Source organism: Taurulus bubalis, assembly GCF_910589615.1.
Source record: "Taurulus bubalis genome assembly, chromosome: 20".
Taxonomy (NCBI): Eukaryota; Metazoa; Chordata; class Actinopteri; order Perciformes; family Cottidae; genus Taurulus; species Taurulus bubalis.
In genome coordinates, this window is record NC_136608.1 from 1190951 (window position 1) to 1208703 (window position 17753).

General features: G+C 43.3%; 2 protein-coding genes across 2 annotated transcripts; both read right to left on the bottom strand.

Moving 5' to 3' along the window:
• Positions 1-1361: 1361 nt before the first annotated feature.
• On the bottom strand, positions 1362-3247 carry spx (spexin hormone; the record flags this gene model as incomplete). The annotated part of the gene is made up of 6 exons (XM_079236023.1): positions 1362-1426; positions 2037-2123; positions 2236-2298; positions 2609-2666; positions 2781-2864; positions 3101-3247. 6 exons carry the CDS (start codon positions 3245-3247, stop codon positions 1362-1364), a joined length of 504 nt encoding a protein of 167 aa, XP_079092149.1.
• A 5810-nt stretch (positions 3248-9057) lies between these two features.
• On the bottom strand, positions 9058-16171 carry golt1ba (golgi transport 1Ba; the record flags this gene model as incomplete). The annotated part of the gene is made up of 5 exons (XM_079236141.1): positions 9058-10349; positions 12909-12990; positions 13438-13616; positions 15545-15636; positions 16147-16171. 5 exons carry the CDS (start codon positions 16169-16171, stop codon positions 10311-10313), a joined length of 417 nt encoding a protein of 138 aa, XP_079092267.1. The 3' UTR covers positions 9058-10310.
• Positions 16172-17753: the final 1582 nt, after the last annotated feature.

Genomic DNA, 17753 nt, shown 5'->3' on the forward strand with positions numbered 1-17753 from the left:
CACCTGGAAAGGAAACACAGGGTTACAGTGTTTTGGTGATGTGTAAAGATAACAAAACAATTAAAGGCTCACAAACGTTTGTGGTTTTGAGACAAATTATTAAAAGGCCTGAACGCGTTATGAAATGGTGTTTTGGAATACAAGCCCTGCTCCTGACTCCTGTTCTCCAGCTCAGTTTAATTGTGGGGTTCCCCAAGGCTCCATGCTCGGCCCACTGATGTTTTCATGCTCCCTCTCAGTTAGTTTATACAAGGACATTGTCTTCAGTTGACCCTTCGCTAAGTCCCGCCCTCATGCAGTCTGTTTCTTAATGTCTTTGTGTGGATCTCAGGTGATGTGATGGTTCACTTTGACTCTTTAGCTGTAACCCTGTTGTCATTCTGGATAAATCCTTTCAGTGCGTATTGTAGACCCTTCTGTCTGCTGCTCTCTGAGATGGTCTCTTCCTTTTAAAACTATAATGTGTTCAGGGAGTGCGGTTACTTTCAGTGTGAGCTCCATGGTAACGGGGCGCTGACAGCTTGATGGAGTAGCAGCAGGGGGCGGGGCTTAGCAGGGATCCTTTGCTCTGCAGATGCCATACAGTTATGTGTTCTAATAATACAATAATTATAATAGCCCAACTAACCTTCTTATCTGTCTCAATGACAATTAAATAAAATATATATATATTTTACAAGTCTCCGCCCCTCTGTTCCTGTGTAACTTGTTTAGCTATCTCTCGGTCAACTAGTTACCTTTGAGCTTTATGTGTGTGAGTTTCCTGTTAAACACCATTGATGTCCAACAGATGAAGTCCAGAAATGATGCTGGCTGTGAGTAGACAGGGTGTCCTGATACCTTTGGCCTCATAGTGTATTTAACTCCCTGAGGTATGAGGTCATTTTCTTGATTTTACAAAAAATCTTAAATTCACCTTTTAAAGGCAAATGTCACTATCAAAATTTGCAGAACAATCTCAGCTCTCTATACAATGAGGCACCATTGTCCTAAGGCACAGTGTAAAGTGATAATATGTCCGTAAAGCTGAACAATGTAGGTATTTCCTTTACAAGCCATCCTCTCTGACAGGATCTTCCTCAGAGAAAGTGTTTACAAACTTAACCTAAAAATGAGAAATACATGCTGAAAAACAGCAACTCTACTTTGGTTCTGTCCTACATAATATGGCTTGTAATCATTTATAAAGCCATTATAAAAAACTCAAACATTCACAGACCAATAGTGCTAAGAATTCCAACTCTTTTTATTAAAACATCACATTTCAAACAAAGTCAGAGAATCACATTTACAAAACAGCTGTTCTTCTCCTTCACACAGAAACAGCTGAGATCAGAAACAGAGAGCTGGATTATGAAAGATCAGAAGTATTCTCTCTTCCACACCGGCAGCTCCTGGAAATACACCTCGTCTGGGTTTTCATCGGCTACGAGAGAACATGAACATTCTATTATGGAATCAAAATATATAACATATATCAAATATACATTTAGACTCAAAGACACAGAATCTTTTAACTGAATTTAATCGTTCCTTTTTGACTTGAAATTAGACCTCCAGACACTTTATAATATAAAATATTACACTTGTATATTTTAAATGTATCACTTAGAATTGTGTGAATAAAAGACTTTGGAAGTATTGAAAGATAACGTAGATATCAGAGGGAATCCTGCTGCCAGTGTTCACCTTTGTCAACAGGTTCCTTTGTGTTTTAAACAAATATCTTTCCTTCGCGGTTAAGATCCTCTTGGTATCTCCTCACAGGCTACACTCACTACAATTCTGATGATGGAAATATAAACACCAGGGTGGTCTTTTTATATAAGGACACAAATCCTGTACAGCATCGTCATCGTGGTCGTTATTCAGACACTGAATGCTCCTATCACAGCTCTATCTAGCTGTGATAGAAGCATTTAGTGTCTGAATAATTCACATTGAATTAAAAGACAAATTCTTGAAACAAAGACCATGTTAACATAGATGGACGTTCCTTGCCTCGCCTGTGAGGAGATGGACCGTGCTGCTCTCACCTGCCTCTCTGGCCTGCTGCAGGAAGTGGAGCAGGACGGTGGCGGCCTGGTCCACGCTCAGCTTCTCTGTGTTCTGACTGCGGGTCTCTACACACACACACACACACACACACACACACACACACACACACAGTCATGATCCTGAGCCCAAGGTGACCCGGGCTCCCTGAAAGCGTCCCGTCATACATGACACACGTACCGAGGTGTAACGTGTCGTAGACGTCTCCTTCTTTTCGGTCCTCTGAGATGAACCTTCGACCCTCTGAGAAACAAAAAGAAAGAACAGGGTTCATCACTTCTGGGATGTGATGTAGAAACAAATACAAAGAGTGTTCTTGGATTAATGATGACGTAGATAATAACATGAATAAACATTATGACTCTGAAAGAAAGCAGTGCCTTCACCTAAAACAGTAGTTTGTTTGAGGTGACAGCAGCTCTGACTTCACGACAAGTCAAACATGCAAATAAGAACATGTGTTTCTATTTATTCATATGATAAGACGTTGATTTTATATTGTAGTATTGATGTTCCTCATATTGAACACCGGGTCTCCGTGGTGAATACATACGAGTGCCCTTGAGGTACAGCATGGCCTGCGGGGTCCAGTTCCTCCGCTGGAAAGAGCCCTGAAAGGAGAAACAACAGAGTATTCGTCTGCTTTGCCTCCTATAGTCCTCTTGTGGAGCTCCCTTCACAGTAAACTGGTAGTGAGTGAGCTGAACGGGGAGGACCTGCCTCACCTTCGGGGCGCTCCAGGACTGCGAGATGAAGGACGCCAGCAGCAGCAGCGTGAGGGCGTAGGTTATGGTGACGGCCTTCAGACCCTGAGGAGAGACATGAGACACAGAGCATTCAGGACCAGAGCAGCATCTGAAGAGCAACACAGCATCTCATGAACATCTGAACACACACCTTGTTTGGGAAAGAAAAATCAGGTGAAATCAAATTAAATAAAAGAGTTATTGTGTACGATCAGAATCTTGAATGCCGTTAGGAGGAATATCATCCGGTGATTCAGGTCATTGGGATCAAAGCATAACTTTGGAGACGTTGCACTTACTTTCATGGTGTGCTGATCCCGTGAGCCTGTGTCCGGCAGAGAGGAGAGAGGCGGAGGTCCGGCTACTTGCTGGCGCTGAGCCCTCTCCCTGTATTTATATCCTCTGGACGGGAACTGGCAGCGCTCCTCCGTGATGCCGGCAGCCATAGGTCACGCCAATTTGTTGACACGGAGGCGGAGAGGAGAGCCGATCGATCCGGCTCCATTCATTGAGACCGCCACTGTGGAGACTTGTGAATTAAAAACGCCGCAATAAGCACTTTCTGCTCCATGCATCAACATTACACACTCAGGCCGTTAATGCCAAACGTGGTTGGCTGGAGACACTGTCACTGTCGATAGGAGTAATGAGTAATAATTCCTCCTGTGGAATATTGATATGTTTGCACCTTGCTCACTGGAGCAGAACACGGGAGATGAGAGCTGGGTTTTATGAATCAAAAGGCTACGCTTCCAATTATGAATGTACTAATCCAAAGCCTGCAGTAGGGAGGAGGACTGGGGGCTGTTGTTGTTCCTGTCAGTGATGACAGTGATGTGAGACCGTCTGCAGTAAGACCCCCTTGTGGTTCCTATAGTCTCACAAAGTAGGATGGGAGACAGAGCCTTCAGTTATCTAGCTCCTCTTCTGTGGAACAGCTTCCACTTTCAGTCCATTTAGTTCATGTAAGAGTAGACTTAAGACGCTCCTCTTTGAAAACGCTTATAGTTAGGGCTGGTTCAGGTGTATAGTAAGGGCTGGTTCAGGTTTATAGTTAGGGCTGGCTCAGGTTTATAGTTAGGGCTGGCTCAGGTTTATAGCTAGGGCTGCCTCAGGTTTATAGTTAGGGCTGGCTCAGGTTTATAGTTAGGGCTGCCTCAGGTTTATAGCTAGGGCTGCCTCAGGTTTATAGTTAGGGCTGGCTCAGGTTTATAGTTAGGGCTGCCTCAGGTTTATAGTTAGGGCTGGCTCAGGTTTATAGTTAGGGCTGGCTCAGGTTTATAGTTAGGGCTGCCTCAGGTTTATAGTTAGGGCTGGCTCAGGTTTATAGTTAGGGCTGCCTCAGGTTTATAGTTAGGGCTGGCTCAGGTTTATAGTTAGGGCTGGTTCAGGTGTATAGTAAGGGCTGGTTCAGGTTTATAGTTAGGGCTGCCTCAGGTTTATAGTTAGAGCTGGCTCAGGTTTATAGTTAGGGCTGGCTCAGGTTTATAGTTAGGGCTGCCTCAGGTTTATAGTTAGGGCTGGCTCAGGTTTATAGTTAGGGCTGGTTCAGGTGTATAGTAAGGGCTGGTTCAGGTTTATAGTTAGGGCTGCCTCAGGTTTATAGTTAGGGCTGGCTCAGGTTTATAGTTAGGGCTGGCTCAGGTTTATAGCTAGGGCTGGCTCAGGTTTATAGTTAGGGCTGGTTCAGGTTTATAGTTAGGGCTGCCTCAGGTTTATAGTTAGGGCTGGCTCAGGTTTATAGTTAGGGCTGGTTCAGGTGTATAGTAAGGGCTGGTTCAGGTTTATAGTTAGGGCTGGCTCAGGTTTATAGTTAGGGCTGGCTCAGGTTTATAGTTAGGGCTGCCTCAGGTTTATAGCTAGGGCTGGCTCAGGTTTATAGTTAGGGCTGGTTCAGGTGTATAGTTAGGGCTGGTTCAGGTTTATAGTTAGGGCTGCCTCAGGTTTATAGTTAGAGCTGGCTCAGGTTTATAGTTAGGGCTGGCTCAGGTTTATAGTTAGGGCTGCCTCAGGTTTATAGTTAGGGCTGGCTCAGGTTTATAGTTAGGGCTGGCTCAGGTTTATAGTTAGGGCTGCCTCAGGTTTATAGTTAGGGCTGGCTCAGGTTTATAGTTAGGGCTGGCTCAGGTTTATAGTTAGGGCTGGCTCAGGTTTATAGTTAGGGCTGGCTCAGGTTTATAGTTAGGGCTGGTTCAGGTGTATAGTTAGGGCTGGCTCAGGTTTATAGTTAGGGCTGGTTCAGGTGTATAGTTAGGGCTGGCTCAGGTTTATAGTTAGGACTGGCTCAGGTGTATAGTTAGAACTGGCTCAGGTGTATAGTTAGAACTGGCTCAGGTGTATAGTTAGGACTGGCTCAGGTGTATAGTTAGAACTGGCTCAGGTGTATAGTTAGGACTGCCCAGTCCCAGCGCCAGGCACTGACTTGCGGGGGGGGGCCTTTCCGTTGCTTTTAGCCGCAACGACAAGCACTTTAGGAGGCGGCAACATTACATTTTCACAGAATACAGCCAAGGGCGCAGCAGGCGCTACTTACGTGACAGAGTAGGAATTTAGTCAAGGTTGCACATTTATGAAATTACACCGCTGAACTGCATGCTGGGTAAAGCTCGCCCATTTATCATGAAGAAGTCTCCTGTGCGATGGAGTTTGACAGGACGACCCAGCATGCAGTTCGGCGGTGTACATTTATAAATGTGAAACCTTGACTGAAGCTCTTATCCATGATACATAAGTAGCTCCGCCCGCTTCGCCTTGAGCTACAGCTGTGAAAATTAAATGTTACTGCCTGCCGAAGAGTGACAACAGTCGTTACGGCAATGCACCACCTAAATTCATACCGTATGGAAGTTTGAAACCGGTAAACCGCACAGCACTACGTGTGACTGAGTCCCGGCCTGGGACTGCCTCATAATAATTATTAGTCACATTTTCCTAACTATTACAGCTACTATTACTGCTTTTATTACCATTCTAATATATTCACTGCTATTATTTCTGCTATTGGTAGTGCTACTACTCTCATTATTTCTCATTGAAAGTGTTGTAACTCTGTTATGTTGTTCATTCTGTAAACATGACATCTATTCCTCTCTGAAGATTCTTCCTTGGTTTTCACAAAGCATTTTTTAGGACTTTTTCCTTTTACCGTATGAGGGTCCAAGGACAGAGTAATATTTGATGTTGTACTGATTGTAAAGCCTGCTGAGAAAAACAATTGGGTTATTGGGCTATAGAACATAAAATCTGATATAAATGAATCTATAATGTCTTCTTTTGTTTGTCCACAATCATGAACAAGTAGCTCACCTATGTCCCAACGCTCAGATTCTATCCCTCTCTCTCCCGTCCTGTCTATCACCCAAAAATATCAGCTAACACCAAAATATCCACTGCTGCCATTACATCATAGAGTAGAGTAAAGGCAAGACCTCGCACCTAACTCGGTGGCACTCCGTTGGCTAATTATCCTAGTGATCCCGGAGGAAATAATAATCCTCATCCGATATTGGCATAACGCCTTCGGTCTTTTATCTCACCCCGTGCTATATCGTTAGGTTTTTGTGTTATTTTCGAATTAAGTTATAGGTTTTGTCGAGGGTGTTTTACAGCTTGCGCTCTAGGTCCCCTGCGGTAGGCTGTAACTTCTCTCAACCCTTATCAAGCGAGTACGTATATCGTCTATACCTTCTCTCTACCTATTTTGACACCATCTCATCATTATGACAAACACTGCAAAAGTCTTCACCCAAAGATACTTACCTTAAGTCTCTTTGGTAGATTCAGTCGTCACCTCTGTATCTCACGGTGGATGGACAGGGAAAGAGGGTTTAAATTGTTTTAAAGAACCAGAACCTTTTGTTTGGTTTCAGTCCCTTCCAAAGGGTAAGGCTGAGTTTTTATTCAAAGTTTATCTTACATACAAAAAATTAAATTCAATCAAACAGTTTAAAAGTCACAAGTAACTAAGATGAAAGGGTTAAGTTTTTTAGAGCTGGTGAGTGAACACCTCTTCTCTCTTGTCTACTCCTGCACAGAATTGCCAGGCACCCCCCTCCTGATAGCAGAAGTTTCTTCCAGACTCTAAAGCTGGAGACCTGTCCAACCCCTAAGGGCTGGGACAGGTCCAATCTGATGTTTCTCCTTTTCTAGTAAAGATGCATATTAAGTAACTAAGAGGAAGGGTTTAGTTTAGAGCTGGTGAATAAACACCTCTTCTCTCTTCTCTACTCCTGCACAGAATTGCCAGGCACCCCCAAAAAACATGCATTCCTACCCCCTCTTTTATACACCAGAATACATAAATCTTCCTGTCACCAGAGTTGGACAGAGGAGGTTTCACTACCTTATTTGGTAATACTGCCAATGCATGCTCTTTAACAAAGGAGAGAACATTTAACACATCTCATTCAAAAAGAGTATATAACATAGCAACTTATAGCGTCCTATGAATTTTATGTGTTCTAATCACAAATTATAATGAAAATAAAAACAAAACAGTATATATATATATATACATATATATATATATATATATATATATATATATATATATATATATATATATATATATGTATATATATATTCAATGGTTATATTATATATATATATATATATATATATATATATATATATATATATATATATACATATATATATACATATATATATATATATATATATATATATATATATATATATATATATATATATTCAATGGTTATATTGAAAAAGAAAATGATTATACGGTTATAATAGTTAGACCTTTTTACTTTCATATTTTTCCTCGGACACTCAACAATACACAATTTATATTTTCATAGGGACATCTGCCACTGTTTGAAAAAGGCAAACAGATGCCTTAGTGAATCTAAGGCAATCAAAGCTAAATTGAATTGATTGGGAACACAAAGTATTTCCTAACCTTTATCAACTCTGATCATACAGCCGTCTGAGTTGATGACGCTCTCTCACCTCAAACATCCACGATGGGTATCTTGGCATCCCATGGAAGTATCAGCAACATGTTCGGTCATTGTTTTACCATCAGACTTTGAGATTTCTTGTTCTTTACTGGAAAGTTGGATCACAGTGGCGCTAACGGTTAGGGGTCACCATCAGAGGGCATCCTGTGGAGTACCAATACCAAACGGGAACTAGCTGCTGTGTTTGAGATGTAGACATGTGACAATAAAAGGAAAGACATATTGAGGGTGGAGTTCTTCCCTGAGCAGCAGCACATTAAACCCCTCTTGGATCCAGACCCTGGTGGTAAATGATGCAGAGTAAATGATGCAGACTTATCTAAAACAGGACAGTAGCAGGATGATAGCAATGTAGGTGTGTCCCTGTGGATAGAAGAGACCACCTCTCCTTCTGCTTCATGGATCCTGGTTATCTGGATCAAACTCCATGCGTATACTACTCATATTCATGTAATGTGTTGTAACTCTGTTACGTTGTTCATTCTGGTCACATGACATCTATTGCTTCTGTCCATCCGGGGAGAGGGATCCTCCTCTGTTGCTCTCCTGAAGGTTCTTCCTGTTTTCCCTGTGAAAGGGTTTTTAATGTTTTTCTGAGTTTTTCCTGATCCGATGTGAGGTCCTGGGACAGGATGTTATGTGTACAGATTTGATGTTGGGCTATGTAAAATAAACTGAATTGAATCTGATATCATGATTGACAGCTCTAAACTATGACATCAGGAGAATACGAGCTAGATGTGAAAGGAGTGAATGTCAGATGTATGAGAAATAAACTATAAGCCTGAAATGCCAAAGTCTTCCTGCCTGGACTCATGCTAAAGCTTCAGGAGAACTCTACACTGTATTAGTCCTATACACAGAGGGGCATGACATGTGACCTCTGCATTAGCAGAGGTCACATAAAGGACACTCTGCATTCTTCTAAATGAGTTCTATCATGTCCTGGTTTGTGAGGATTCCCATCATGTGTGCCCTGTATTCTGTACATTCATATCCAGGTTCTATTCTATCATCTGTATCTCGCACAAAAGTGATGGATTAGCTCACATCATCAACTGTAAATCTTGGAACAGTTCCTTTAAGGTCCTACTGCTTGATACAACTGTATATATGGATGTTGAAACATCATATTTAGTGTATGCAGAGAGTCAATGACAAGACAGGAATAAATGGCCAGAAAAAAAGATGTACGGCAGACACAAAGCTAACTTCCATAATATATTTACAAAAGTGCCATACAGTGAAACATGGTCATCTCACAGGATACTAACTCTGAGCACAAACCCACAGTTGAGTTCATTTATTCAGTTCCTGGTTGTGGCGCTGATGTCTGTCATACAGAAGAATGTTCTCCCACAGAGAAAGAAAGAAAATATTTTATAATTTAAAGGTCAAGAGACAGTTTAAGACATTCATTCACCAAATTACAGAGGAGAGGACTGGAGGTGAAACAAATGCTCCTTCAATAGAAAAGCTCTGGAGGAAGGTGCAGCTGCTTCAGTGTAACTTCATCTCTTTACAGACTTCATGGACTGCTCTAAACCACCCATCGGATTCTTCAAGTGAGAAACCAGGACCATACCAGTAGTCTACATGCTTAAGTCCATTATGGCATAACTCTACTACCAGTTGGCCTCATTTTCATAGTTTTGGCTTTCATAAGACCTAAGTTAAAATAAGCCAGAACTATGCTTAAAAGACTATAACTATAACTGTGTTATACTGTGCTGTCATCAACAGGACTCCATGGCACACATGTGTTTCTGGAATGAACTCAACCTTCAGTATGAGCTACCTTGCTACTGACAGTTAGCAACCAGCTAGCTTGTGTGACCGTTAGCGTTACAATGAACTGCACCATACACATGCCATGTTGTTCTGGTGGGAGTCTTAATAACATTATTAATATTATTAACATCTTAATAACAATAGTAACACATACTAGTATGGTCCCGTAGTCCCTCACTATTCATGAAATAAAGCCCAGATCATTCACAAGATGATTCATACTTAAGTACTATTAAGCCAACTGTAAACAGAAATGACACGAAACAAAGGGGAAATATTACAATGGCACTTGGTATTCAAATAGCTGACAATCTGCAAAGACACAAACTGTTGGACCTAAAAGCTTTTGTCCAAATGAAGTCGAAGCACAGGCACAGAAATGTGGCAACATGGCAAGCTGTCGGTCCACTTCTCCTCCGTGTGGAGGGTCAGTAGTCTGTTCCACAGAGCATCAGAGTCCTGCATCCTCCATGTTCGTGCCAGATGCACTCAGCGGTGACGGGATCAATAGCATTGTACTATTTATTGTAGTGACCTTAGGAAGGCCGTCCTGGAGTAACAGACTGGTGGTGCGACGCTCTGGTGAACCTGTGATTGGTAGCACTGGCCAGAGCAACGGCAGACAGAGCAGCCTCTGCCGCTGGAGGGGGAGGAATCTGAACGTAGAACCGCAGCGGCTGTGGTGTTGCTTTAGAAAACCTGCTGTACTCAGAAAGCCTCTGGGCAACAGCCGCTGTTATACCATGGTGTTGCTCTCGCCCACGCGGTCCACGTACTGGAGGGGAAGAAAGAGAGCGTGTTCATGTCAACGGGTTGCTTCTCTCTGGTGGATCAGCATGAGAACACACACGGACACACACACAGACACACACACACGGACACACACACACACACACCTGTTTACTACCCAGAAGCAGTTTATAATGGAAAGCATGCACGACTTAAAAAGGGACAGACCACAGGTGAACAGGACAAACACAATCATTGAGGCATTGCTACTTGTACTGTTATTACCAATTTACAAATGGTTTTGTCATGATATATATAGTATAAGGGTGTGTGTGTATACATATACATATATATATATATATATATATATATATATATATTATGATATTCTCTCTGTCTTTTATGATTGTTTCTTCATTCTTAGAAAGGATAAATTAATCCCATATTGTGTTTATTAGGGTGTTTATCTGTCGAGGGGCCGGACCAAGAGATGAAGAAAGCCTGTGGATCCTCTGGTGTGTTTACAGTGTACAAGGCCAGCCGACTAGCGCTAGTCTGTTGTGTAACTTTGCTGCCAGCTGAACAGTATTATTGACTGCTGTTAAGACAATGTTATCTTATTAAAAAAGTAGTTTGATGTTTTGATTTGAATACTCTTACTTCTCTGGACAGCCCTAGTGAAAGTACTTGATGACTATACTACTGCCAATAGACTGAGGGACCATACTGGACAGAACTGGTGTTCCTGTTTCCTCTCTAACAGGTTGTTCTTTGTTTCAATCGATGATGGCCTTTAAAACCTCCACACTAACTCGGGGGTTCCCCAAGGATCGCTTTCAGGGACACTCTATAAGTTACCCCTCGGTGATGTCATCAGGAGACACGTGGTCTCTTTGCATAGTATGCAGATGACACACATCTTTACATGGCAGCGTCTCCTGAGGACTCTGGACCAATTGATTCCCCTTCAATGTGTTTTACATGTGAATGTTTGGATGTTACAACATGTTTTACAGCCAGGATCAAACTGACACTGTACTGAGGTTCTACATCTCAGAGAGAAACTGGATGCAAAATAAAACTCCTAGGACGAACCCCAAGACAACCAGAAGAAACCTGGGTCCGTGTCTAAGATCTGAACTTCACGGTGTGTTTGGGGTATGTCACTAAATCTGCGTTTCATCACCTACAAATATTGCAAAAGTGCAACCGTTTCTCTGGACTACTATAATGCAGGAGAACATTGCATTCTGGTCTAGCAGAAAGCTCTAAACCAGCTGATTCAGAGCGCTGCTGCTGAGCGGGACCAGAAGAAGAGAAGTCCTTACAGTGGCTGCATGCTCACTGTTTATGGTCTGGCACTGACACACACGTCTCACATGCTTACAGCGTAGGAGCTGAACAGGACTGAAACCTTTGATGAGGGACTTTTAAACTAATATGCTCTGAGCCGCTGGAACAGCCTGAGGATCTGAGAGCTGCAAGAAGACTAAAACCTCCCCATTCAGCCTCTGATGAAGAACGGTTTGAAATGATCTATTCACATATCTTATAGAATTTAAGATGTTATATTCTATTTCATTGTTATTTGACCGATCTCTGTTTTATATTTCATGCTTGACTACAACTGTTATTGTAGCTTTTAATTGTATTTGATTACATTTTTATCATTTGATTGTCTTGGTCTCAGATTCTTAAATTGTTGATTGTCTGTTGTTTTGATGGAGCTCACTTGTTCTGTCTCACTTTTAGCTAGTCAGTCACCTGTGAAGCACTTTGCAGTGCACTGACCTGTATGGACAGAGCTACACAAATACAGGTCACTTTGTGCCCCATCCAGAATAGTGTTCTACTCAACCAGGAAAGTCAAAATGAAGTCAAGACGCTCTTTGAAAGGAGACCTGGCCAAGGCAACGGTAGAATATAAGCTTTGTTGCAGCACTAGAGGCTGTATGAGCTTCTTCACAGAGACTAATGTTCTAAAGTAGATCACCGTCTCTATACCATCAAACTTCCAGCAGTACCTATATTTTGAGGACACACAGATGAATACTACATTTGATTTCAATGCAACATGACTAGAACTTCACTGTAATTGACTCTTGGTTTGCCTGTGGTGTGTGCCTTTCAAGCCAAATGAATAAATGAAGATTAAAAACCAGCTCCCCAAGTCATTTCCCTTCTATCATGAGCTACTTGTTTTCGTAATATTGCAAAGCGTATTAATATGTTAGCATGCGAGGGGAAATCGGCAGTGACTGACCACGATGCTGACTGTCCTCAGAGCCTTACGAAGGCTTCAATAAGAAACACAGAGAGAGACATTCACCTCACAACGAAGCCTCCCACACATCAGCATGTCCATTAGCCTCAAAGCTAATTGTGCTACAACAGTGTGGAGCCCAGGTGACCCGACATCCATCGATTGAGTCCCTTGAATGAATCTAAACTACATGTACAGGCAGCATTGTTGTATTACAGCAGCTGTGATGTGCAGGAGCTGAACTGTCATTGGACCGGAGCAGTTTGGTCATCTGTGGTGATTAATAAACCAGAAAGAGCCGTGCTGTGTGTGAACAAAGCACGGCTGCTGGGTAATACATACTGCACTGATGAAGGACAGGTTCAGGATGGAGCCGAGGACGGGTATTCTTCTGATGAAGCCCACCACCACTGGGAAGAAACCCCTGATGGGATGAGAGGGACGGAGAGGGGGAGTTAGTCAAGATAAATAATGACGTGACGTGAGATTAAAAAATATATATTTAAAATTAGCATGCATTCAAAAAGCCTTTACATTTTTTTTTTTTATGTAATAAATATTTAATAAAATACAAGTTTAAGTTCATAAACTGAATGTTATATATTCTATATTAAATCAGACCCTGCTGGCACAGCGCTGTGTATTACATCTTTTTTCACCAGAATGTGTCAGAGCTGGTTAGGGGGTACATCTCTTAAAAAAGGTTGAGAACAGTCTCTTAGGACCTGAAGGCTGGACTCAACTTCACACTCCCACTGTTGGCCTGAGGAGGGAACAACCCACTGACACTGCTTTCACCACCAGTGATGAGCTGCATGCCCTCACCCATCCACACCTCTCATGTCTCCAGGCCTCCTTTGGTTCCTCTTACCTGAACAAGAGGAAGAAGCCGTAGACCTCCAGCACCACCCCGATGATGGGCCAGCCAATCAGAACCACCAACACGCCCCCCAGGAAGAAGCTGGTGGCCTTCATCTTGTGCTTCTGGAAGAAGAAGCGGAAGGTCCTCTCCAGCCCGATGACGAAAGCCAGGCCAGCCACAAACAGGATCTACAGGGGGAGGGGGGTCCATGTTAGACTGGTCCATATTAGACTGGTCCATATTAGACTGGTCCAGCATTAGACTGGTCCATATTAGACTGGTCCATATTAGACTGGTCCATATTAGACTGGTCCAGCATGAGACGGGTCCAGAATTAGTATTAGTACTTGGTCCACCTCTTCCTTCAAGTTGACTGAAGAGTTTATTTTAGTCTCTTTTTCAGCTGCATCTTGGGTAAAGCATTTATCATGTGTATTATTAACAAAATATCAATATAATTGTTTTTATGTCTTGGTTATGTTATAGTAGTAACCCTCAAGAGATAACGTGTATAAGAAACAATAACATGAAAGACACTACATGCACATCTAACCTACTACTACTAAAACTCTCTTTGTGAAGTCTGACAGACTGATGATGTCATAGTGATGTCATGTGATCTCTGTTTTGGCTTGCAGACTTTAAAGTTAAACAGAAGTCTGCATTACAAAGTGGGCTGTGGAGATGAAAGGCATCCTGGTTTACATGGCACGGAGAAAAGAAAACATAGATTATAGCCAATGAGAGCCCCCATTTCTACCAGCCATCCTCATGCTGCTCATGCCGGAGGTTTAAAGGCCCAACAGACACAGAAGTCTGTTTCTAGTGAGCCAAGTCAGTCTGGTACGGACTTATGTTTCTTTTAGCCTTTTAACCTTTGTGAAAAGCAGAGGAAGGCTCTCCACGTTAATGACAGAGTAGATCAAGAAAGCACTGTAGATACATAAGAACTGTCAGATCAATGAAAGGTTTTCTCTGATGATCTTGAACTAGAACGCATCTCCTTCTGTATGAAGTCATGTCTCATCAATGCACTTCACTACTCTACTTCTACTGCAGAGTCTTTGTGCTTTCTCTCCACACAGGTTTACATGGAGCGTGGCTGTGTCTGGAGCCGGTCCTGGGTCCTGGGTCCTGGGTCCTGCCTCCTGCATCCTGCATCCTGCATCCTGGGTCCTGCCTCCTGGGTCCTGCCTCCTGGGTCCTGCGTCCTGCCTCCTGCCTCCTGCCTCCTGGGTCCTGCGTCCTGCGTCCTGCCTCCTGCCTCCTGGGTCCTGCCTCCTGGGTCCTGCCTCCTGGGTCCTGCCTCCTGGGTCCTGCCTCCTGCCTCCTGCCTCCTGGGTCCTGCCTCCGGGGTCATACCTCCTGCCTCCTGGGTCCTGGATCCTAACTCCTGCGTCCTGCGTCCTGCCTCCTGCCTCCTGGGTCCTGCCTCCTGGGTCCTGCCTCCTGGGTCCTGCCTCCTGCCTCCTGCCTCCTGGGTCCTGCCTCCGGGGTCATACCTCCTGCCTCCTGGGTCCTGGGTCCTGCCTCCTGCCTCCTACCTCCTACCTCTTGGGTGCTACCTCCTGCCTCCTGTCTCCTCATCATCATCATCATCATCATTATTATTATTATTATTATTATTATTAGTTGCATTGCTATTAGTATTAACAATACCAATACTGCTTGTATTATCATTACACTTATTATCCACTGTTGCTGTTATTATCTTTGGTAGTTGTAACCCTTTCATCATGCCTACTACTCATTATATGAATAATTCTGTCATATTCATGTAATGTGCTGTAACTCTGTTACGTTCATTCTGGTCACATGACATCTATTGCTTCTGTCCATCCTGATAGAGGATCCTCCTCTGTTGCTCTCCTGAAGGTTTCTTACTTTTTTCTCCCTGTTAAAGGTTTTGGGGAGTTGTTCCTGATCCGATGTGAGGTCCCGGGACAGAGGATGTCTATGTGTACAGACTGTAAAGCCCTCTGAAGATAATTTGTTTGGGCTATACAAAATAAATGTAATTGAATATCAGCATCCGCACCAGCGGATAAGGAGAGGAGAAAGTTTCACCAGTATGTTTCTCAGCATCACGTATAATAACAGTTCAGTTCACACTCACGTTTCCAATAGCTAGGAGTGCTTTGTCAAAGAACAGGATCATTCCGAAGAAGAGGAAAAACACGCCGAAGCCTGTTAACCCCATCCCGATCTCTGCAGGACACACACACACACACACACACACACACACACACACACACACACACACACACACACACACACACACACGGTACGTTTAACTGTGACAGAGATGTGCATTGCTATGTGATCTCATCTCAGAGGTGTGATGGAAACGTAACTTCTTCCTCCAGATCACGATCTGCATGACTTACTTGTTAACGACTATATTCACACTTAAAAGGATTGGTTCGTTATTTTAAATTGAGTGACACAGTAGTGCACCACAGTGAAACTCAAACAGTAGCCTCCCTGCAGCTCCTGTACCTCCTCTCTATCTGGAGCTACGGTCAGACCAGGGGCCTCCAGGGGGCACACAGCTAGCAGGGTTGGCTATTTGGGCCGCGGGTTAACTTATGACACGCCATAGAAGATACAAAGCTAAGTTTCCTAGCACTGAATGCTAACTACTAGCTAGTTTAGCAACTGCTGCAGCAGATGGAGCCTGTCAGAGAGCAGCTCCAGAGGAGCCGGTGCGGAGCTTACTTTGGGAGTCCGTGAGCGAAATCATCTCGACGCCGAATGAACTGTGAAGATGGAATACAAACAATAAACACTAAAGTAGCATTCAATACACCTCTAAGAATAATTTGGATGACAGCTGTCACTGCAACAGCCACGTCTTCCGGAAACACACGTTCCCGTCATGTCAGCTTCCGGAATAGCACCGGGTCGCATTCAACATGGCCGCTTTACCTAAACCTTAGTTCTTCATAACGTTCGCTGCTCCACTGTAATAAATAACCTTAGCATCTGCTCAGTATATTATATCTACTGTTGATATAACACGCACCTATTACATTACATGACTAGAAAATATACTGAAGACGACGCATCGCGAAAGGTTGTAAATTCCCACTACGCATGTATCTTGAATGCAGCGCAATATATTTTGGACTAAATTTACCCTGCTTTTACTTTATCAGGCAATGCTGATGTGGACTTGAGTTACAGGATATTCTTGCTTTGAGTTGGTACCTTCTGGGTTATACATCAAGCAGAGATGTAATACGTGTTATTCATTAAATACATTAAAAAAACGAGCCTTGTTTAAAAGTGTGACAATCCTGCACCAGGAAGCGGCATCGCTAGGCCGCCTGGAAGGCCGAACGGAGGGCTAAATTCTACCCTGTATTACCGGCGCGGTTTGACTGTTATAGCAACCTGGAGATGATCAGCCGTCAGGAGGCTGGGGGTTTGTTTGTATTTCATGCATTGCAAAGTCTTGTCCCAGAGCTCTTAGCAACACTACACAGTGGGACATGTGAAAGGAGCGAAGCTTGATCGAGGTAGCTGGAGAAGAGGGCAACGGTATTTAACACATACATTACCCTGTAGCTTTATCTACAAGTAGCTTCATCCTGTAGCTTTATCTACAAGTAGCTTCATCCTTTAGCTTTGTCTACACGTAGCTTTATCTACACGTAGCTTCGTCCTGTAGCTTTATCTACACGTAGCTTCATCCTGTAGCTTTATCTACACGTAGCTTCATCCTGTAGCTTTATCTACACGTAGCTTCATCCTGTAGCTTTATCTACACGTAGCTTCATCCTGTAGCTTTATCTACACGTAGCTTCATCCTGTAGCTTTATCTACACGTAGCTTCATCCTGCAGCTTTATCTACACGTAGCTTCATCCTGTAGCTTTATCTACAAGTAACGGTATCTACACGTAGCTTCATCCTGGCTCCACTGCGTCTTTATGGGAGAACATATTCATGTTCCAGTACTGAAACAATGAGTCAAATGACTGCATGTATACCACCTAAAGAAAGTAAAAGTAGGCTTCGCACACTAAAGCGCAAGGTGACGTGTAGTCAGACCAGTGTGAGATCTCATCTGCACCACTCCGTTAGAAACACCAGTTCTTTGGGGAAGGGAAGAGCATGTCACTGAACCCTCATTTCTGTCTCACAGGTGATCGTAACCACGTCTCTGGAGACTGGCTCCTCTCCCAGAGTGTCAGTGTGAGAGAAATGGACAGCGCTGGCAGAAGTAATGGTAGGTCTGTTCCTCCCAACTCAGAGGTGTTAATAAGATCAGCACGACACTAAACCTCATCAGAGTCCAGGTGTAACCGTCCACCAGTGTGC